At 40.2% G+C, this 19,563-nt stretch overlaps 1 protein-coding gene across 1 annotated transcript in view; it reads right to left on the reverse strand.

The window, feature by feature from the left end:
* LOC148337121 (protein kinase C-binding protein NELL1-like) overlaps positions 1–19,563 on the reverse strand; it is a 140,141-nt gene that overhangs the window by 55,155 nt on the left and 65,423 nt on the right. The window contains exons 11-12 of the mRNA XM_088296939.1: positions 18,030–18,129; positions 16,626–16,754 (exon numbers count right to left, since the gene is read on the reverse strand). Coding sequence (XP_088153065.1) covers positions 16,626–16,754; positions 18,030–18,129 — 229 coding nt within the window. The remainder of the gene's footprint in view (positions 1–16,625; positions 16,755–18,029; positions 18,130–19,563) is intronic.

Genomic DNA, 19,563 nt, shown 5'->3' on the forward strand with positions numbered 1-19,563 from the left:
ATTCGGGATGGTGCTGACATGACACATTCTCATTACTAAGCAATGAAAATTACAAAGCAGAGGGAACAGTGGCACCAACACTTTAGAAGAACAGCAGAGCAGAACTAGGACAAAAAGCCTGGCAAACAAACACAACAGACACTGCAGCATAGCATTAATAACCCAACAGCCTCCCAACAAACTGGGGAAAAATATTAACTACGACAGCATTTAGAGAACGTGAAAGGAGCAAATTTAATTGATATGTTGTTAAAATAAACCGCTGTATCACTGTCAGTTATGCTTGGGTATTAATGTGAATTATTAACTGCAATGTGACTTTCACATTTGTCCTAATGAACATCCCTAACCATGTCTGCACAAGGTGAATGCTAAGTGGCAAAGCCACAGACGGCTCACAGTGAGTGATTACCTCTGTTGTTTCTCAGGACAGCAGTGTGTGCATGAAAGGAAAAGTACAGAAAGTTTTCTTTTTTTCCTTTGGTGCCAAAACTGTAGGAGGACCGCTTCCTTTTCTTTCTTTCATGTCTCTCTGAATCTGGAGAAAGTGACATTTATAATAGATTGAGCTGTCCGCCACGGTTGTCAAATGTAATCATGGTTTACTCTGCACATGTTAAAGATGAAAATAATTTGTGAAATGCTCTAGTTTCCAATTAATGCAAAACAACAACAAAAAAAAACAATGCTGCATATGCTTTACTTCCTTACTATCAGAAATACTTAATATCCTAAATACTTCCCATGATGATTCACACAAGTTAATGTTTAAAGGAAACTTAAAATTTCTGATATACTCTACAAAGCTGTGGGAGAACATAACACGGAAAAAAAAAACTGTCTAAACAGATGTTACATAACTAAACACCACACCAAATAATTTGCCATGTCATCTCTCTTAGTGCCAACAATCCCTTCATAAAAAAATGTATGCAGAGTGCAAGTATGCAAATGGCATGCAAAAACCGCACCACTTATGTAACGTGCCACTGAATGGAAATTCAAATTCATGAAGAAACAGTCAACAGATGATCGTGGCGTGTTTGACAAAATCTGCCTTATTTATGTACAGGGGGGTACAGAAGTAGCTTTCCACTTGAACGAGTAAAACAGATTTTTATTATTTAGCGCTTCAAGCTCGAATTATGAGATTTGTTTCCCAAATGTTTTCGTTACTCTGACATGTCCAGGAGGTTGGAAAACAAGCGTTTGAGCTTACAATTGATGAAATATGTTTTAATCAAAACAATGAATATGAATGACACCTTTTGTGAATGTGAAATGCTGCATGTTTTAATGGTTAGCGAAAGTTCACATTTTGGAGCATAACGGTGAACTTCCTGACTCCTCTGTACTTTTCATCTTTCCTTCTAACCAACATACTTCATACTGTTGAGTGTGGGGTTTTTTTCAGTTATCATTCTCCTCCAAAAATAACAACAACAAACCAAAAACATTCCCATCTTAAACCTGTTGGCCTTTGTTCTGGTCAGATGGATCCAAGCTCGTCAGCTTTGCGAAACCTAGAAGAGTTGAAGGAGCCATTCGTGGTAGATCTCTGCTCACATTGAGACCAGTGCGCTCTTCAAATGAATGTTTAAGTCTGACCGATTCCAACCCTAACGACAGCGACATATCCGACTACTACAACAAATATTCTCTTTCAAATGTACTGAGTACTGAATGGACGGTTATTTTGAGCACATCGAGCATCGGCCTGATTTTGATGAGCTTATTTGGCTGCTGTGATTAACTGACAACAATGTACCCCAGTATCTGTGCAAATCTGTTCACTGGCATTATGTTTCCGATCACATCAGTATCCTCAGCTCCACTGTCATTACTGCCAACATTTGTTGTTTTCTGATGATCATTCATCACCGCAAACTAACGCTATCCTCACTTGCCTCAGACTCTCCTGTCGGCCTATCATGATCCTTAGCCAAGTTCTACAAAACTAATAAATAAATCCATCATCTTACGATGGAACTGATTGGTACCAAATATTGGTGTATTCTAAAAACAAAACAAGATGTACTTTTTAACCCCCTTTTAATATGAATTGTAGTTCAAATATAGTCAGTAAAAGTAAGATGTCCATTTTAGTGGACAGGTGATTAATTGCAAATTTATCTCAACAATAAATCAATATGTTTACGATGCATGTGCAATATAATACGATATATGATATAACTTTAGAACAGAACCATGATTTGGCAGCCCTTTGTTGGGGTATCAACCACAGTGGCACAATATAGGTTAGTGTAGTAACACATCTCGTGTTTCGGCCATCTGATGGAATTGTGAGCACACATCTCAACCTTACCCGCTCTCATGGGATATACTCGACATCCCTGAAAACCTGCACCGGATCAGAATATATAATATGAACGGTTGAATCTACTTAGCGAGGCAGGGAGCAGTCTGTTGTCACTGATACGGTGCAGGTTATTTGTGACATCTGCTTGAGAAAAACATCCATCATACCAAATGACAATCGCATGAGGCAAGAAATATGAGTGCCAGAGAGCAGAAACATGTTTCCGTGTAATACAGCAAGTGCTTGAATGGAAACTACAATTGCAAGGCTCTGGATCGCAATCCTTATGCTGATATTTTGCTTGGGGCGTCTGCATATAGTACAAACCTATACAACCTTAAATCCTATTTCTATCGTATACGGGGGCCAATGATCTAAAGTCAGACAGAACCAAATGTGAACGAATCAGTAAAATAAGTAAGATTATAAAAAGGAAGCGGTGTCTTGCTCGTGATGAGTCGGTTGAGAGTAGGAGGTGATAGCTTTTGCTAAGAAAACGTGAGTTGCATGAAAAAAAACTAACAGAGGTGTTGATTAGCAGAAAGGTGAAGCTGCAGGGGGAGGGGGGGCAGAAATGTTGTTGAGCCCAGTGAGCAGCAGAAGCTGCAGAGTTTGCTGCTGCGGTTTGAATGATTCATTTTCTTTTAGCATCAGCATTCTCACAAAACATTGCATTCTCCAAGATGTCAAGTGGATTCACATTCTTAAAAATGTGGATGTTAACGAGCAATAACAATTCTTGCCTCTCTGAAATGTTTTTTTTTTTTTAACTCCCAGTCGCTGGCGTACGCTTGCTATTAGAAAGTCATGCAAGTTTTAACAGTTGACCATTTCCTGTCAAGTATTTACACATCAGTTGGATAACAAGACGAGTCATGCAGACTGTTTCATTCCATCCAGTCCATATTTAATTTGTGGAACCTGCTGTAGAAGCAGCTTGCAGATATGAATGGTGACTTTATGGGAATCAGTTGCTCTCGCTTGTGTTCTTCAATTTATGCTGGTTAGACAATACTAGACAGATAGACAACACAAAGAATTCAATCGAGTGGTTTTATCATGTGTAGATTCAAATTGTACAAAGAATTAGTTGATGCAACATCTGGCATCGTTCCCTTCCGGCTCCATTTTTCTCCAACCCATTTTAAGAAGCATATTATTGTCTCATCAACTTTGAAAGTAAGAAACGTTTTAGTTTTGTAGATGATTTGTGGTAACGATTATTTTTGCACACAATTTTAACCACTAATTATTTGGTTTTTAAATGCTGCTATATTTGTGAGGAATGTGCATTTGCGGGATGAATATCAGCGGTGAGTACAACGGAAAATTTGCCAAATCTTGGCCAATGCCAAGCATCTTGCAGAATTTCGCTTTTGCCTTTGACACTTGTTTTGAACTTCCAGTACCTTCCGGTAGGCACACACCCTGCTAATGTGCTCTGGAGGTGTCTGCTCCAGGAATCGGCATGGCACATTTCAGTCCATATGTATTGGACTGTACATAATTAAATGATGTTTTTACTTAAAAAAAAAAAAAAAATCATATGAAATATGCCTGCTTAAAACATTTTAATCATATGTAACTTATGGATATTTTGAAATTAGGTAAATTCAATGGATATATTTTTTAATCATACCATTATATCACTTATAAGCCTTTTCTAAATATTAGAACTCACGGGACTTTCGGTTAAACAGAGTAACTGTTCAATGAAAATTTGTTTCCCTCGTTGTTCTCGTTTCACTCAATAGTGCTTAATTTGATTCCAAATTATAAAAAATGAGACTGACATAAATCTTCAAAAAGCGTGATGAACATGCAATGCAGCAATTGTTGTCCTTTTAGACCAGCGTTTTTGAAACTGGATTTGATGGCGCGCCGAGGGTTTGATGAGTCAATCTCAGGGGTTCAGAACAGGTCAAGATGATTCATCCCACTTGCACGATTTGACATCACACTTTGCTCGGCCATTATGAATCGGCAATCCTTTTTGAGGTTGGTAGATGGAAAACAAAGGAAAGGAACGATGCAAAAATGATATGAAAGTGGCACTCGCCGAGGTCAAGCCTTAACATTTTAGAACTTGTCTCTGTCTACGAACTTTAAAAGTCACCGTGAACTAATCGATGGATGAATACAAAGTGTAATTGAGTGGAAAAAAATTTGTAAGTGACAGTACTTCTTCAAATATAACCAAATATTCACTTCCTCAGATGACGTGTTTTTAATTGAATTTTAGGGTTTGTTTGTGGAAAAGTTCTCCTCGCATCAGGTGATAGACAGATTTAAACCTATGATTACAGCGATGGCAGTGACTCGATTTTAAAGGAGAGTCATATAAAACAGAATGATTCCTGAACCCCTTGCGCTGTGTCCTTATAGAACTTGTATATGAACACACATTTTAACAACCCGGTGACAGCCACGCTGAGACGCTGCCTTTGATTAAACGTCTGATAACATCCTTTGTTGTGGCTTGGCCAACCAAGCAGCCATTTTGGCACGGTGATTTTCTATCGTGTGTGAACAGATAAGAGACTGTTTACCCTTGTGTCAATCACGACCAAAGATGTTATTTAGAATAGCTCCAAACATCACATTTGGAAGCTTTTCTGAAGGTACCGGCAGACATTTGCTTCAGCATTTACTTGACCGTATTTTCACGACCATAGGGCACACCTACAAGTTTTAAATGTTCTCCAAAATGGTCGGGGCGACTTATAATTAGACTGAGTTCAAAAATCTGTAAATGTTGTGTGAATTTCCTGCCGACACACCGCTTATATAGAGGAAAGGCGGACGTTACAAGACGACAGCATACGGACGTTAAGGGGTAGGCGTGAAAGACGACGCAAAAGGCACGCCCCCAGTAGGTGTCGGAGAAGCGTCTCTTCACTCACGATTAGACAAAGGGCAATAAAGCTTGCAAAAGAAATGAAAATGGAACATTTTCAAGGAGTCTTCTTGCTTTTGTTTTGTGAAACGGCGCTGTGACCGTGGCGCAGCAACTTCCGGCAGATTACAAAGAAAAGGTCTTCCTCTTGTACTGCAGTAAAAAAGGTTTCCGACAAACATATCCAGCCCAACCACATCATCAACATGGACGAGGTGCCGCTCACTTTCAACATCAAGAAAGGGAGCAGCACTCAAGCCATACGCACAACGGGGCACGAGAAGTCATCTTTTACGGTTGTGCTTGGTTGACATGGTAATGAACAGAAACTGACACCTATGGTGATTTTCAAGAGAGAAACGCTGCTTTAAGAAAAGTTTCCAGCTGAAGTCCTAAATAGGGCCAATCAAAAGGGCTGAATGGACGAGGAGAAAATGAGAGAGTGGCTCAGTGAGGTGTACGGAAAGAGACCGGATGTTTGTTTCTATGCGTCACCGTCCCTGTTGATCTGCGACTCCATGCGCGGCCATCTCACAGCCACTGTGAAAAAAAACAAGTGACGGAAATGAATTTGGAGCTTGCCATCTCTCGGGGAGGCTTGACAAAAGAACTCCAACTGCTGGATGTTGGTGTAAACAGGGCATTCAAAGTTAAGGTGCGTGCTGCGAGGGAGCGATGGATGACAGATGGCGAACACAGCTTTACTAAGACGAGGGAGCAGCGCATGGCGAGCTATGCCACAATTTGTGAGTGGATTGAGGATACAAGCTTTCACAAAAGCCGGCATCATATCTGAGGGGCCCCACAGCAGCGACACTGACTCTGACAATGACGAGAGGGAATCTGCCGTGTTTGATGGAGAACTTGCCCAGCTGCTCATGTCGGATACAGGAGATGACAACTTTGATGGATTTATGGATGAGGAATGATCCAAAAATAATGTGAGTACATTGTTAAATACTTCAATAAAGTAAAACCGAACTCAGTTGTGCTCCCGCTGCCTTTTTAAAATCGTATATTTTTTTTGGTGCGCATGCATGCTAAGCTAAGGTATGTTTTAACATGTCTGTACCCAATAATATGGTGCACCATACTCTATGTATGTGTTAAATCCAGAAATAGTACCCGCAACTGAGACTGCGCCTTTTAATACAGTGCACCTTATTATCATGAAAATACGGTACTATAGTTGATTTTTTTTCTTCAACCTCCTTCAACCAATCTCTCTTTTGAGATCATGTGACACAACTGGTGAAAATGGTGGCATAGCTTGGCTAATGCGATACAAGGACGATGGGTTGACAATATATTCAAATATGGGAGTCAACTTGGAAGAGGAAGAGGCTTGACACACAAGGTACCAAACTATAAAACTAAATGTCTTTTGTTTAGTACGAGATCTGCTCAATTACAACACAAATACTGTTGAGACAGAATAAAAACCTGTCCAAGGAGTTTTTTTGTTTCTTTCTGCCTTCCACAACATTCCAAAAATGGGTTCCTCTGCAGTGCCAATTTCCTTACGCAACTTTTGAATTCTCCTGGCTACGTTCTTGTGTGTGTGAATGACATGAAATGACCTCGGCACTCACACTCGTCCCCGCATGCAAGCTCCGTGATCCAGGCTGTCGGCTGTCTTTTGTTTGTGTCCGGACATCTTCATGGTCTCAGACCTGTATGATCATGTTTCATATATGATTAAAGTCGTGCGGTATGTCACGTGTTAAAGTGGATGGGGTCTGTTGCAGCTTAAATGGGTCGCCCCTTTGAGCAGATAATGATCACTGAATCACTGGTTCTGGTTCGCTTTGTACCACACCAACAGTTTTTAGTGTGGTTATGGCCCTCTCTCCGCAGTTTGGAAATAATTTTTAACACCCTCGGCCCAAAAAAATAGTGTCCCAGACTACCAGGGGTAGTAGACCTTTATCACCTTGCTAATATAATATGGAATATAGCCACAATTATAGTCCTGTAATAGCGGCAATAAACCATGCCAACTTGCCTGGAAAATAGTTCAGTATAATATTTAAATCATTGTGCTGCTCAATTTTACAGTGATCCCATATTGAACTCCAGCACCAATTTGGGCTTCCACCAGGAAGTTAATGAGAAAATCTCAAATATTGGCATCATTGTTTTAGGCTGCTTGACTGTCAACCCTAATATAAAAGCACAGGTTTCTCTTCAAGCTGGCAGAAAAAAAACGAGTCCAAGACTTGATTGTTCCTCTTTAGATGACTTGTGAGCCGCTCTCTAGACATCAGGTTAGTCATATACTGTAATTACAAGTCTTTCTTTTTTTTTTTAATGGCGCAGTGTATTCAAAACTTTGACCCATGTGCACATGAAATAATGCTCGGTCATTTTTATTAGTAAAATGCGAAAGAGGTTTTATATTAGGCAAAGAAAAGAAAACAGTGAGATGGTTGAAAACCGTGTTTTCACATCACATGACTATACAGTATTATTTTGTCAAAACACAAACTTAAAATCACACCTCTTCCCTCACTAGTTCCTCAGAAGGAGATTTAACTAAGAATTTTCTGAACACAAACTCAGTCCCAACTGTGTGTTTTGTAATGGGGAAAAAAAGAAGAATTCCGATTATTAACTAACCAGTGCAGTATTTCTTTCACAGTGCTGTACAGCCGCAGTTGGCATACTCGAAGCCACGAGTGCAGCAAGCTTTTTAACTTTGAGCATCTTGTATTGCAGCTGGCGGCGTTCTGCAGATATTTGAGGGAATCTCAACCATTAGACGTCGCAATGAATGCTTTTTACAGCATGAGCAAGTATTTTAACCCCTTGCCTATTGTATTTTTTTTTTCTAAAGGTGAAACTATGGAGACATAAAATATATGCGAATTGCCGGAGGAAAAGGTTCTGTCAGAAGTCACAGCTCATTTCAAATGCGCTAAAGCAATTAAATATGCGACAACTAGCATGGAATGCTGCTGGCTGGTTTAATTGTCAGGAGTTAAATATGACATGAATATAGGATAGCCTGGAAGAATGTTTGGGCCATAAACCGTTCTGATGCAGTTGAGCATAAAATCACTAATGCAAGGCAAAAATCCTTGACACCAAGCCTGACGGCAAAAATAAATCCTCGAACAAAGTGGAACATTTTGGAGTCTTTGCTGACATTTGCTCATCAAATGAGCGTCTGAGCTTGAATATTCATGAAGTCACCGGCGGATTTCCTCTTTATTTTGGTAGAAGTTGCAATTTTTTTTCATATGTGGTGTTGTCACGCCGAGTATTGAAGCGCAAGTTAAACAACTGGTGTCTTGTCAAGGAAAAGACTTCTCAGTGAAGCGACTTTATTTGCGGAATAACTACGATCAATCAACATTATCAGAGTTCTTGTCTGGGCGTGTGTGCACTCGTGTGTGCATGTGCGGGCTTGTGTGCACGGGAGAGAGAGTGCATGCGTGTATAAGGCCAAGGGCAGTGTCTAAGCTAGGAAATAGTGATGAGTGATGTCCACATTCAGATAAGTGTGTCATTATCACCCTGTGGACCGTCATCATTAGCGCCTGCCGTTAATGCTGTAGTTAACACTTTAGTATGGCTGAAGGGAAAAGCGAGGAGGAGTTTGCATCTGGGTCTGAAGCCCAGGGCTTACGGTGAAAGTGCCTTAAAGCCAGAAGATTTTTCACTATTTTTCATATTTTTTCTTTTTCGTTTATTTTTCCTTATGGGCGTTAAATAGAAATAGCAATAATTGTATATTATATTATATTCTGGGGTGAGTGGGTGTTTTTAATAAGAGGGAAAGATTAAGAGTCATGGATGTGAGGACAAGATGACTAAGGTCAAGTTTGGAAATACGCTCCGAGTGTGCATTTGTTCACTTCAACCATTGTTGAAATGTGCGGTTCGGTTATTCAAAGTGCACCAAAAATGGAGTGCCGGGGTATGCTCCAAGCGCTCCAACTTGGGACGCAGTGCGCTCATTTTTAGGTCGATGAATAATCTTAAAAAATATATGCATCCAGAATGTTTGTGAGGGGGGAATTTATTTATAAGTTGTGTAGTGCCTTGGACAATATTGTGCTCCTTGCATTTTTACCCGGGAAAGTTATGTAAAAAAAAAAGTTCAGCATCCTTTTGTTTTTGTGACTCTTCTGCACGAGGCTCTCATTATAAGCTTGGGTTTGGCGTCACAATTTGGTGAATGTCATAATTTTTCACAAATCTGTGTCAGTCCACACTAGTGGGTCCTATACAAATGACAGAGTTGAAATGGCTCGTTCTTTTTGATGATGATGCAATGTTAATGGTTCAACAAATGCGCCATTGTTGGGGTTTCCTGAAAATCGATGATGTTAGATGAATTAGGATTGCAATATGCAGCAATATGTAAAAATGTCATCATTTATTTTCCATTTGTTATAAACTTGCCCCATCCTCCCGAAAAGTTCCAAAATCCCAACAGTGCCCTTGACTAGTAAATTATAAAATGGTGCCCTTTTGTACAAGCAATGAAAGGTAGCACAAACTTTATTATTTCCCCGGGTTTAATGAACAAAAGCTAGCTGGGAGGGTTTTTCCTTTTAAATGCATTAAAAAAATCATTCATGGTCACAAAATGAAACCAAATTGCAATCCTGCCTATTTGGCTACTTAAAACAAATTAATAAGTTGCAGGCTGGCATGACTGCTTTTAGGCTCCCTTCCAGTGGAAATTTGAGCATTTTATCCCATCGACCATGCAGGGCAGCAAGCCCTCTGGTTTAGGGATTAGCACAACAATCCCCACAGCGCAAAAATGGATAGGAAATTGAACGGAAATAAGTAGGGATAAATAACCATATGAGGAATGAGGCAAGGGGCTAGAGGTGATGCCAAGGACAGCTTTGGAGCACATGCAGTCAATGTTGTGCAGATGGCAGAGATGGATGCCACCCAAAAGTGAGTTTGAAGGCTGGTTGTGTGTGTGTGGGCGTGTGTGTGTGTGTGTGTTGGGCTTGGAGCGACAGTGTACAAACAACATGCTGTTGTTCAGTGAAATGAGCAACAGCACCTGTAATTTATTACAGGTCTCTCAGTGACCTTATACCAAAGTCCTGCGACTGTGGCTGCAGCAGACCTTTGCCAGCATTTCACAGTCGGGTGAGTGACTCCAAACATTGCACACAAGACATGCTGCCCTCACAATTTTAGCAGCATTGATAGAGCTAAGCGCAAAGTACTGCTTCAACTTCGCAACAGCCCTCATTATTTCTGGCTGAGCATGGACTAAAAGGTTTTATTGTAACTGCATTGTGAATTGAGCTAGCCCGGTCTGTGTGTGTGTGTGAGTGTGTTTGTGTGTGTTAGCAAGTAAGGTGTCTTTTGAGCAGTGATCTGAGGATTTATTTTGATTCTTTTATGATTATTATTTATTTCTGTACTATCACAGCATAATAAAACTGGAGTTTAGCCGCAAAAAGGACAAGGGCAGTTTCAGATTACTCTTAATAAAACAAGTTGTCCTCAATTTATAATGGCCTCGACCTACCATGCTTTGGGTTTACAAAAGACTCACCCCCCTTGGCCCCCCCATTTTCTGCGTATTGAATGTTCATCAGCGTTTTGGGAGAAATTTTAGAATTTATTATTTTTTTATAAAGCGAATCTTGACTACTCATGAGTCGGGCCGGTCCCAATCCCCCGCCAATAGCAGGGAGGGGGGGTGACTGTATAGTAAATAAAAAGGAGCTTAAATAAATGTATAAATGTAAATGTAAAATAAATCTTTGCTGACAGCAGTTTTATTGAACTGTAAATTATGACTACAACAATCTTTGTCAACATACAAAAAGTAGCCAACATGTTTAAATAATTAAAATGGCACTTAATAACTATTGCCCGTGCTGTTTATGCACACACTCTCTTGGGTGAGAGTAATTAATAAGTGCAAAAAAAAAAAAAGAAAACTACACAAATATTCGTACGCCCGTCTAAAGTGTTAAAAATGGCTTGCTCTCTTTGATGAGGCAATTTTCATGGATGAACAAACATGACTTTTTTTTTCCTGACAAATGGCAGTCCGGGAGCTGTGAAGATTCCATCCAATGGCAGCAAAACAATGTCAGGCAAGAACAACTTTTAGATAAAATAATACAGCAACTTGCGTGTACTAGCTTGTTGTGATACATGAAGTCGCTGTGCGACATAAAGACTTTGTATTTGATTTCAAACTTAGCAGAAATCACATGTGATATATTATAACTCCAATTAAGTATTTTACCATTCAAAACTTTTATTTAAATCACGATCAGCCATCCAACACAGCGACAAGACTGACTAGATATTTGTATTCATGACATAAAGGCACAGGAAACCCGAAACGCTTTCGCTCGCACATTGGCTTTCCTTTCCATTGCATAATTTGAAGCCCTCCTCCCGTCGCTCTTTCTACAACATACCACATTGAGGAGGAGCATATGCCACTGTTCCCTGTCATTACATTCTTGTTTTAAGACCTCAGAGGCAGGGTTCCCACCGAGAACCTGATTGATTCGCAGAATAACAAACAGAGCCAATTACTCCGGAATGCCACTGAGTGAGCACAATTCAGTCAGCAGCCTCGGCCAATCCCGCAGGAGAGAGAGAGCTGCATCATGCTGCTCCCATCGCCGGGACTGAATAAGGACAAATGAGGGTCATTACCAACGGCTCCCAATCAATATGCCACATTCTTTTACGATGGCTCTTTCTTCACAGCATTGAGAGCATTCCCATTAAAGACTCCACGGTGAAGAGTTTGCGACATACTCGTAAGGATGAGCGAAACCTCGGTGATATATGACGACACAGTACGGACGTGTGTATTTTGATGCCACCGTCCAGTGGTGGTATGTGTAACCGACCTTGGGGGAGAAAACATTTAGACAGTAAAAAGCAGGCTCCGCACTTCACGCAGAGACATGATGTTTTCCTGAGTTTATCTGCAATCCCATAGCATCGACACAAGCTCACAAATACACTTTCATCCCCGCTCTGCAGGCAGGCGCTGCCCTTGATTAGCTCATTTCCAAACTGTGAGGATATGAATCTTGCCGCTTTGCACTCCCATGGATCCGTCTCGTGTGTTTGATGCTGCTGTCGCCCACCATTACCAGTTTCACTGTTGCTGCTGTGATGATCTGTCAGTCCCTCACTGTCCAGCCACCCTGAGGCTAAATGTTCCAGATAATCTCAGCTCACCTACAGAAAAAATAATTGCACCTCTACTGGGCGCAAAAATCGGGATGGAAACAATCTTTTACGAGTATCTTGCAAAGGGAAACACAGGCTTCTAGGCTTTATAGGTTGAGATTATTGTACTCCTATCAGTGATAAACATCTGCAAACAGGGCTGGGGAGTAGGTGAGGTAAGACTGGGTGAAGTATAAATATGAAACATTTTGACAGTGTCACTAAGTTCAGAAAAGAAAAATGCTGAAAGCAGCTGCGTTGTCAGCTGAGATTGACTTGAGATCACGGGCATCATAAAGCGCTTCCCCACAGCCTATTAGCCAAGGGGACACATCATACAATTGATGTCTGAAGCCAGTGAGTCCAGCTGCTCCGGAGGCTAAATGAAAGTGAGCTGAACAAACAGAAACTGCCCTGTTAGGTTTGATGTGTTGGCCTCACAGTAGGTCCTAATCGTGTTACCCGTAGCAGAAAAAAAAAGAAAAAAGGACAACAGGCACAATCACGGTGCAAAGGAATACCGTCGAAGAATACAGCCCTTATTAGAGCACGTGAAGTGGAGAGCCAATCATGAAAAGAAATTTTTCAACATGTTAATTCGCCTAATATTAATTTAAAACACAACTGGAGGAGCAATGAAACCAGTTTTGCTTTTATACAGCCAAAAGCATGCAATTCAGGGGTCGAGTTGTGCTGCAGGAGGGGATGCAGCACAACAGAAAGTAAATGGCTTCATGAAAGTGACCCATGGTGGTTGTAAACAGCAGGAGACTTCTGCTAAACAAACCCTTAAAGTGAAATATGATATCGTGGATTTCCATACAATGTACAGTATAGCGAGCTGACGAACAGCGGGACATTTAGGTCGAACATCTTCCGCACAGCAACGAGGTTCTTCGGTCAAACCTCTGCTTAAGTTGGTTTTATTCTACTTTAGTTTTATTGTTTCCATGTCATTTTGTATTCTGCTGTTTATGTTTGTTTCACCAAGAACCCAGACCACACACTGCTACTGTGCTGGGTGTGAGGTTCTTGTTCACCGTGGTAGTGGTCAGGAATAGGGCGGGGTTTAAAAATTAAAATAAAATTGATATATCGATTTAACTCGATTTTCCTTTTCATAGCCCGATATCGATTCATAAAACCATATATCGATACTTTTTTGATACCATGATTAATGGAACTGTATTGGCTTCAATTCTTAATGTAAATATTAATTTTTTAATTAGTGCACCTAGTTACAGCAAGAAGTTAGTATTAATTGCAGCGTTGGTTCTTCTGAGAATGCGTTCCAAACAAAAGTATTGGTACTGCGTGAAATCTTTTGATTGCATCCAAAATCATTCAAAGTGAATCGAAAATCGAGCCCTCGAGGAACAAATCTAATCTAATCGAAATTTTTATCAATATGCAGCCCTCGTCAGGAAACTGGCAGAGTATCTATCCAAAAACATTATTTTTGTGGTTGGTCGTTGGTTTTACAGCAGCACTCAAAATGTGATCATCTGCCTTCTGGAATGAAAAGCCATACAGATCCCCTATAATGTATAACTGCTTTACAACACAGGTTAAAAATGTGATTTCAATAAAAGAGCAACAACAATACCTACAACACATGTGCTTGAAAGAGGATGGAGGAATATGGGGATGTTGGACTCAACATAAACACAAACAAACACATTCTTACTCTATTTCCCGAAAGACTTTCCCATAATCACCACCCGCATTACTTTCAAGTGTACAGTATGTTGTTCAACGGAGCCTTAAAAAGATGGCGATTATGTCGCTTGTCTTCAGATTATAGTCTCAACAGATGATGTTGATTAGGTTTAAGAAATTGTGTTTGAACAAAAACATCATTGTTTTAGGCCATAATTAGGGAACTGTCAGCGAGACAAAACCAGCGTTAATGTGTTTGTGTCCTCAGGCGCTGAGCGAGGATTCAGATATGCTGGGAGCCTCACTGACAGGATAAACAAGAGCTGATGAGGATAATAAGATGATCATGAGCCTATTAGTACAAATGTGAAAAAGTACAACGGAATGGAGCAGCATCGTGTTGACGATACAACTGGAAAGAGAAAACCAACTGAGGTGGGTTGCAACAAGCTACATTAAATGGAAATGGAACTTTAACTCAATGTATTCACTTCACCAATAGTGACGTTTTAATGTGATGTAATTTTACATTATCTTATAAATATTGCAATATCCGAGTTTGACCAACCCAATTTTCCATTTTAGCGTATTTAAAGTTCCAGCTCTGATTTGAAAACACAAAATGAATCAGAAGTCACTCTTCATTACTGGAATTTGCTTTTCATTGAATCCTTATTTCATCAAGTAACAATTTAAAGGAATCCTTTCCTCTTACTTGAGTCATATTAGTCTACCACAACGTGACTCTGCCGTACAATTTTTGTCAACTCTAACCACCTCATTGCACCAATGTTGGAGTGACACCAATACAAATGTCTTCAATTCAATATTGAGGTTATCTATATAACATTTTCATACACATGACCCACCGGTGCAATTACCTGTCGGGTTAAAAGGATGGAGAATATATGCACAGTAATGAAACATGTGCACATTTTTTCATTTTGAATTTTTAAAAAACGCCGCCCTCTAACTAAAGGGCTCCTCATTCCTGAATGTTGCTCGACCACATGTTGTAATACATAATTTACAGTAGGACCCAACCACCATTTGCATGCGCCTGTGTTTACTATTCCTCATACATTATACAAGCGTTTCAGTTTCCTGCCTTCCCTTCACGATGGAGCTGACAGAAGCGACTTGCTATTGCAATGTTACAAATGACACCCTGGTCTCGAATTGCCATATTCCTTGATCATACAGCCTATTGCTTAATTACACAGCCATTAAAAAAAAATAAGATGCAAGGCAGGTTTGGCAGCTGCCGGACAGACAGACAACGAAGGTTCAACATTACGATCCTTGAATACAATGTAAAGTGAGTCACCTTCCCATGCATTTTTCTTGGAAACAATTCTCAAAACTTATGCAGTACATTAAGGTTCTGCCCACAAGCACAACACCCCAGCAGTGTTGGTTTGTAAGGCCCAGTGGTAACTTGAGCAGGGTGTTTTGTTCGGAGATGATGTGCTAAAGATGTACAGCTAATATTGTACAATAGAATGCTAATTATTTTTTAAGTAAATAAAAAAATTTAGTTTACTGAGTTAAAACACAAATATATATATATATATATATATATATATATATATATATAAATCTCCAGCTCAAGTGAAAAGGGAAAAAGATTCCAGCTAATCCTTTTTCAGCAGGAACTTGAGCTGTCTTTAGGGAAAATCCCTGAATATGGGTAATGCTATGGCTTGCCGATTTACATTGTAGATCCAACAATCAGCGTCTTCCCATCCTCACTCAAACGGTGTCGGACAATCTTGGATGGGAATGGAGCTTTGGGTAAACCTCTTTACCACGCAGATCAAGCAGAAGCAAACAGACTGAAAGGCTTGAGGCTCCCCAGCTCTCAGCATGTTCAGAGGATTCAGTCCAGGGTGGCTCCGAACCAAAAAACAACAGCAAAGCGCAATGAGAAAAATCCTTCAATGTGGCCACTGGCATGCCCAAGCATCTTAATCAAATACAACCATTAGCTCCATCACAAGTAGTCTGAGCCTCTAGCACCCAGAGGCAAGGTTTTGTTCAGCCAAGTCCAACAATCAGCAAACAGCAAGCACACTGACACTCTTAGATAAAGCCGTTTGGGTTCAGCTGGATAACTTGAATATGTTCCCATTTCAAGGTTTTGCACGGTTACATTATCTAGTGGGTGTGCTAAAAACATACTAAATGGGAACGCCTGTAAAATAGTTTAACCAGAAAACATAGTTAGCAGGAAAAAGGTGCTACTATATGAAAATGTATTTAGTTTCTTAATCGGGAGATGTATTTATGTATCATTTTTGCTGATTCCTTGTGTTTTATAACATATTTACATGAAGTCATTCACCACCAGACGAGTAAAAAAAAATGGATGTTTGACGTCTTTAGCCGTCAATGGCAGTAAATGAGTTAAAGATGCTTGTTATATTCTGCCACAGGGGAGCATGTAGCTCAACAATACTTTCCTTTGATTAAAAAAATAGGTGCAATGCTTTTCATTTGCAAAAGTCAACATGAATCGGACCTTGAGGTTCAGCAGAGTACAAAAAGTATGCTCCCTACCTTCACAGTAAGTAGAATCCCCGTGGATAGAGGCGTAGCCACTCTTGCATTCACACTCCGCTTTAGTATCCCTGTTTTTACACACAGAGTGTTCCCCACAGATGACCCCTTCGGCGCAGAAGTCATAGCCTAAAAAAATAAGATCAAACTCAGGTATTAAAATATTGGCTACTTTGGCATAAGTCACAAAACATACTTTTAATTAAAACATTTCATGTGCAGCAGGGATGGGCGTCGCCACTTAATTCATTTTTATTAAAAAAAAAAAAAAGCAGCCTAAGCATGGCAGCCCATCATTCCATCTCCCCAGCCACTTCATCCAGCTCTTCCGGGGGGGAATCCCGAGGCATACCCAAGCTAGCTGAGAGTGAATCTCTCTAACTTGTCCTCGGGTCGCACCCGGGGCTTCTTCTCAGTGGAATGTGCCCGCAATACCTCATCAGGAAGCGGCCCACAATGCATCCTAAATCAGATGCCCAAGCAACCTCATCTGGCGCCTTTCAATGCAGAGGTGCAGCAGTTTGATTTCGAGCCGCTGCCGGATGAATGAGCTTCTCACCCTATCGCTTTGGGAGAGCCTGAAAATGCTGCAGAGGAAACTCATTTTGGCCACTTGTATCCTTAAAATTGTTCTTTCAGTCACAACTTATAGCTATTATTTTGACATATTATTAGGCATTCTAAAGTGTTGAAAATGGCTTGCTCCATTTGACCATACAGAGTTAAATTTGGAACAAATGTCGTTTCTTTTTAGGCTCCTGACAAGTAATGATTTTGGAGGTACGTCAGCGATGGGGATGTATGTATATTATGATTCCTCCTACTTCTATTTCTTCTTCTTCCTTCATATCGACATTGCACGACTATAAGGCATATCAAAACGAAGCGCAACCCATAATAAAATTAAACCAAATCAAATCAGATGTTTACACACAATCAACTACAGGCTGACAAATTGCTTAACACAGAACAACCGTCACGCAGGGCATTTTAAATGAAAGTACAAGTCACACTTGAGTTTGGAGACAACTTTATTATGTTGTCCCTTCCAAATTAAATTCTCCTTTGCCTGCACTTATTTCCAATGGCAATTTCAACATTATAATTCTTTTCATTCTCTATCCACTTTTTGCACTCACCGCTACATAATTTCCTTTTGCTCAGAATAAACACTCTTAGACGGTACATCATCTTTAGTTTGTTTCTCAGTGTTTTTACCAAATCCCTGTTAAAGCATGATGGTTTGAACAAATTGGCCACCTGGCAAACAGACAAAAGACTGACTGCTGGCGTGTCTGCGATGGTAACACAGCCCAAAAAAAATGTTCATTATTTACAGAGGGCCGTTTGTGTGCGAAGGGATAAAGTCATTCCAGAAACAGATGGGCATGCAAAGAGATATACCTTGACAAACATTGCAGCATCTCCCGTCTCTTAAAATCTGGTCGCTGACAGAACAGTTGAGCTCTGGACACGTTTCTGTAACTCTCACCATCAGGCCATTCTGCAAGCAGACCATAAAAAGTTCAGTTCAAAGTTGAAATTGTTTTCTTTTTCTTGTGGATTTCATACTTTGATAAATGTGCAGCAACATCTGTCCCCTGCATTCCAAGAGGCCTTCTCGAGTCCCACAATTTTGCCTTGTATTATCTTCCCTTCAACTCCAATCCCTCATCAACCCTGCTCGGTTGACGGTGCTCTCATGTGTGACTACTTGCTCCTTGTTTTCATCTTATTTTTCAAATTGTATTTTACACCAGCAAGCATTGCAGTAGAGACAGTATATATATATATATATATATATATATATATATATATATATATATATATATATATATATATATATATATATATATATACACATATATATATATGTGTGTGTAATTAAATCAATCTGTATCAGGAATACTTAGCATGCTTAGCTGATATTTTTGGCTAACCCCATCACAAGCCCCTTTTTTCGTGACAATAACAAGACGATGATGAGCTAAATGTGGCGCTTTGATGACGAAAACATGACGTGACACGCATGAATTTTTGGTGAAGAGACGAGACAGGACGAAATTGTTATTGTGTGGGCCGTCGGACTCTCAAAATTTATGACATGCCTTTCTATTGTACATGTAATCTGTCGTTCAAACACTTGCAATGCTGCTGCAACCTATCCTCATTTGAGCCCGTTTTTTTTTTTTTTTTAGTCTTGCTGTTCTACCTGCAACGCTCCTGTCGCCTCTGCCTGAAGGAAGACACGCGAAACGTGTGTTTGGGAATATCTCAACTTCCATAAATACAGTGTCTGTTAAGTCTTGCTGGTAATGTGCGGTCTGTTGTGGTTCCATAAGAGGTAATCACTCATTTTAGTAACAAGGTGTTTGAACGCTCTCCACTACTCTCATCCGCAAACTTGATGATGGTGTGTCATCCTAGGGGGAGATGCAGTCATGCAGTCAATTCACTGTGTGGGAATTCAACACACAGTTGAAGAGGAGGAGTAAACGGCTTCCCAGCCCTTTTGATTAAGATGACCGTATTGAATGTTGAAGTCAATAAACAGCAATCGGACACAGGAGTGCTTTTTTTCGAGGTGTGTGAGAGGTTTGTGTATGACTGAAGGCATCGTCACTTTTAACAATGAGCGAACCGTTGGCCCGGTTTGTCGCAAACTGGTGCCTTTAATATACGTTTCATGACTACGTTCTCGAAGCACTTGAACACAACTGAGGTAAGCAATGAGGGGATACGAAGTTTTCATATTGTGGAGCATAGCGGATTTCAAACAGGTGCGAAGAGATGAATGAAAGAGGTTACAGATAAAAGGCAGCTCGGCACAAGGAGAATAAGACAACAGATCGCACGTGAAATGCAGACAGACGGAAGAAAAGATGTTAAATAAAACGGTGTCATTTTCCCTCGTGCTCTGAAGACAAACAGCAAAAGC

Source organism: Idiotropiscis lumnitzeri, chromosome 5, assembly GCF_059441095.1.
Source record: "Idiotropiscis lumnitzeri isolate Australia: NSW breed Sydney's pygmy pipehorse chromosome 5, RoL_Ilum_1.0, whole genome shotgun sequence".
NCBI lineage: Eukaryota > Metazoa > Chordata > Actinopteri > Syngnathiformes > Syngnathidae > Idiotropiscis > Idiotropiscis lumnitzeri.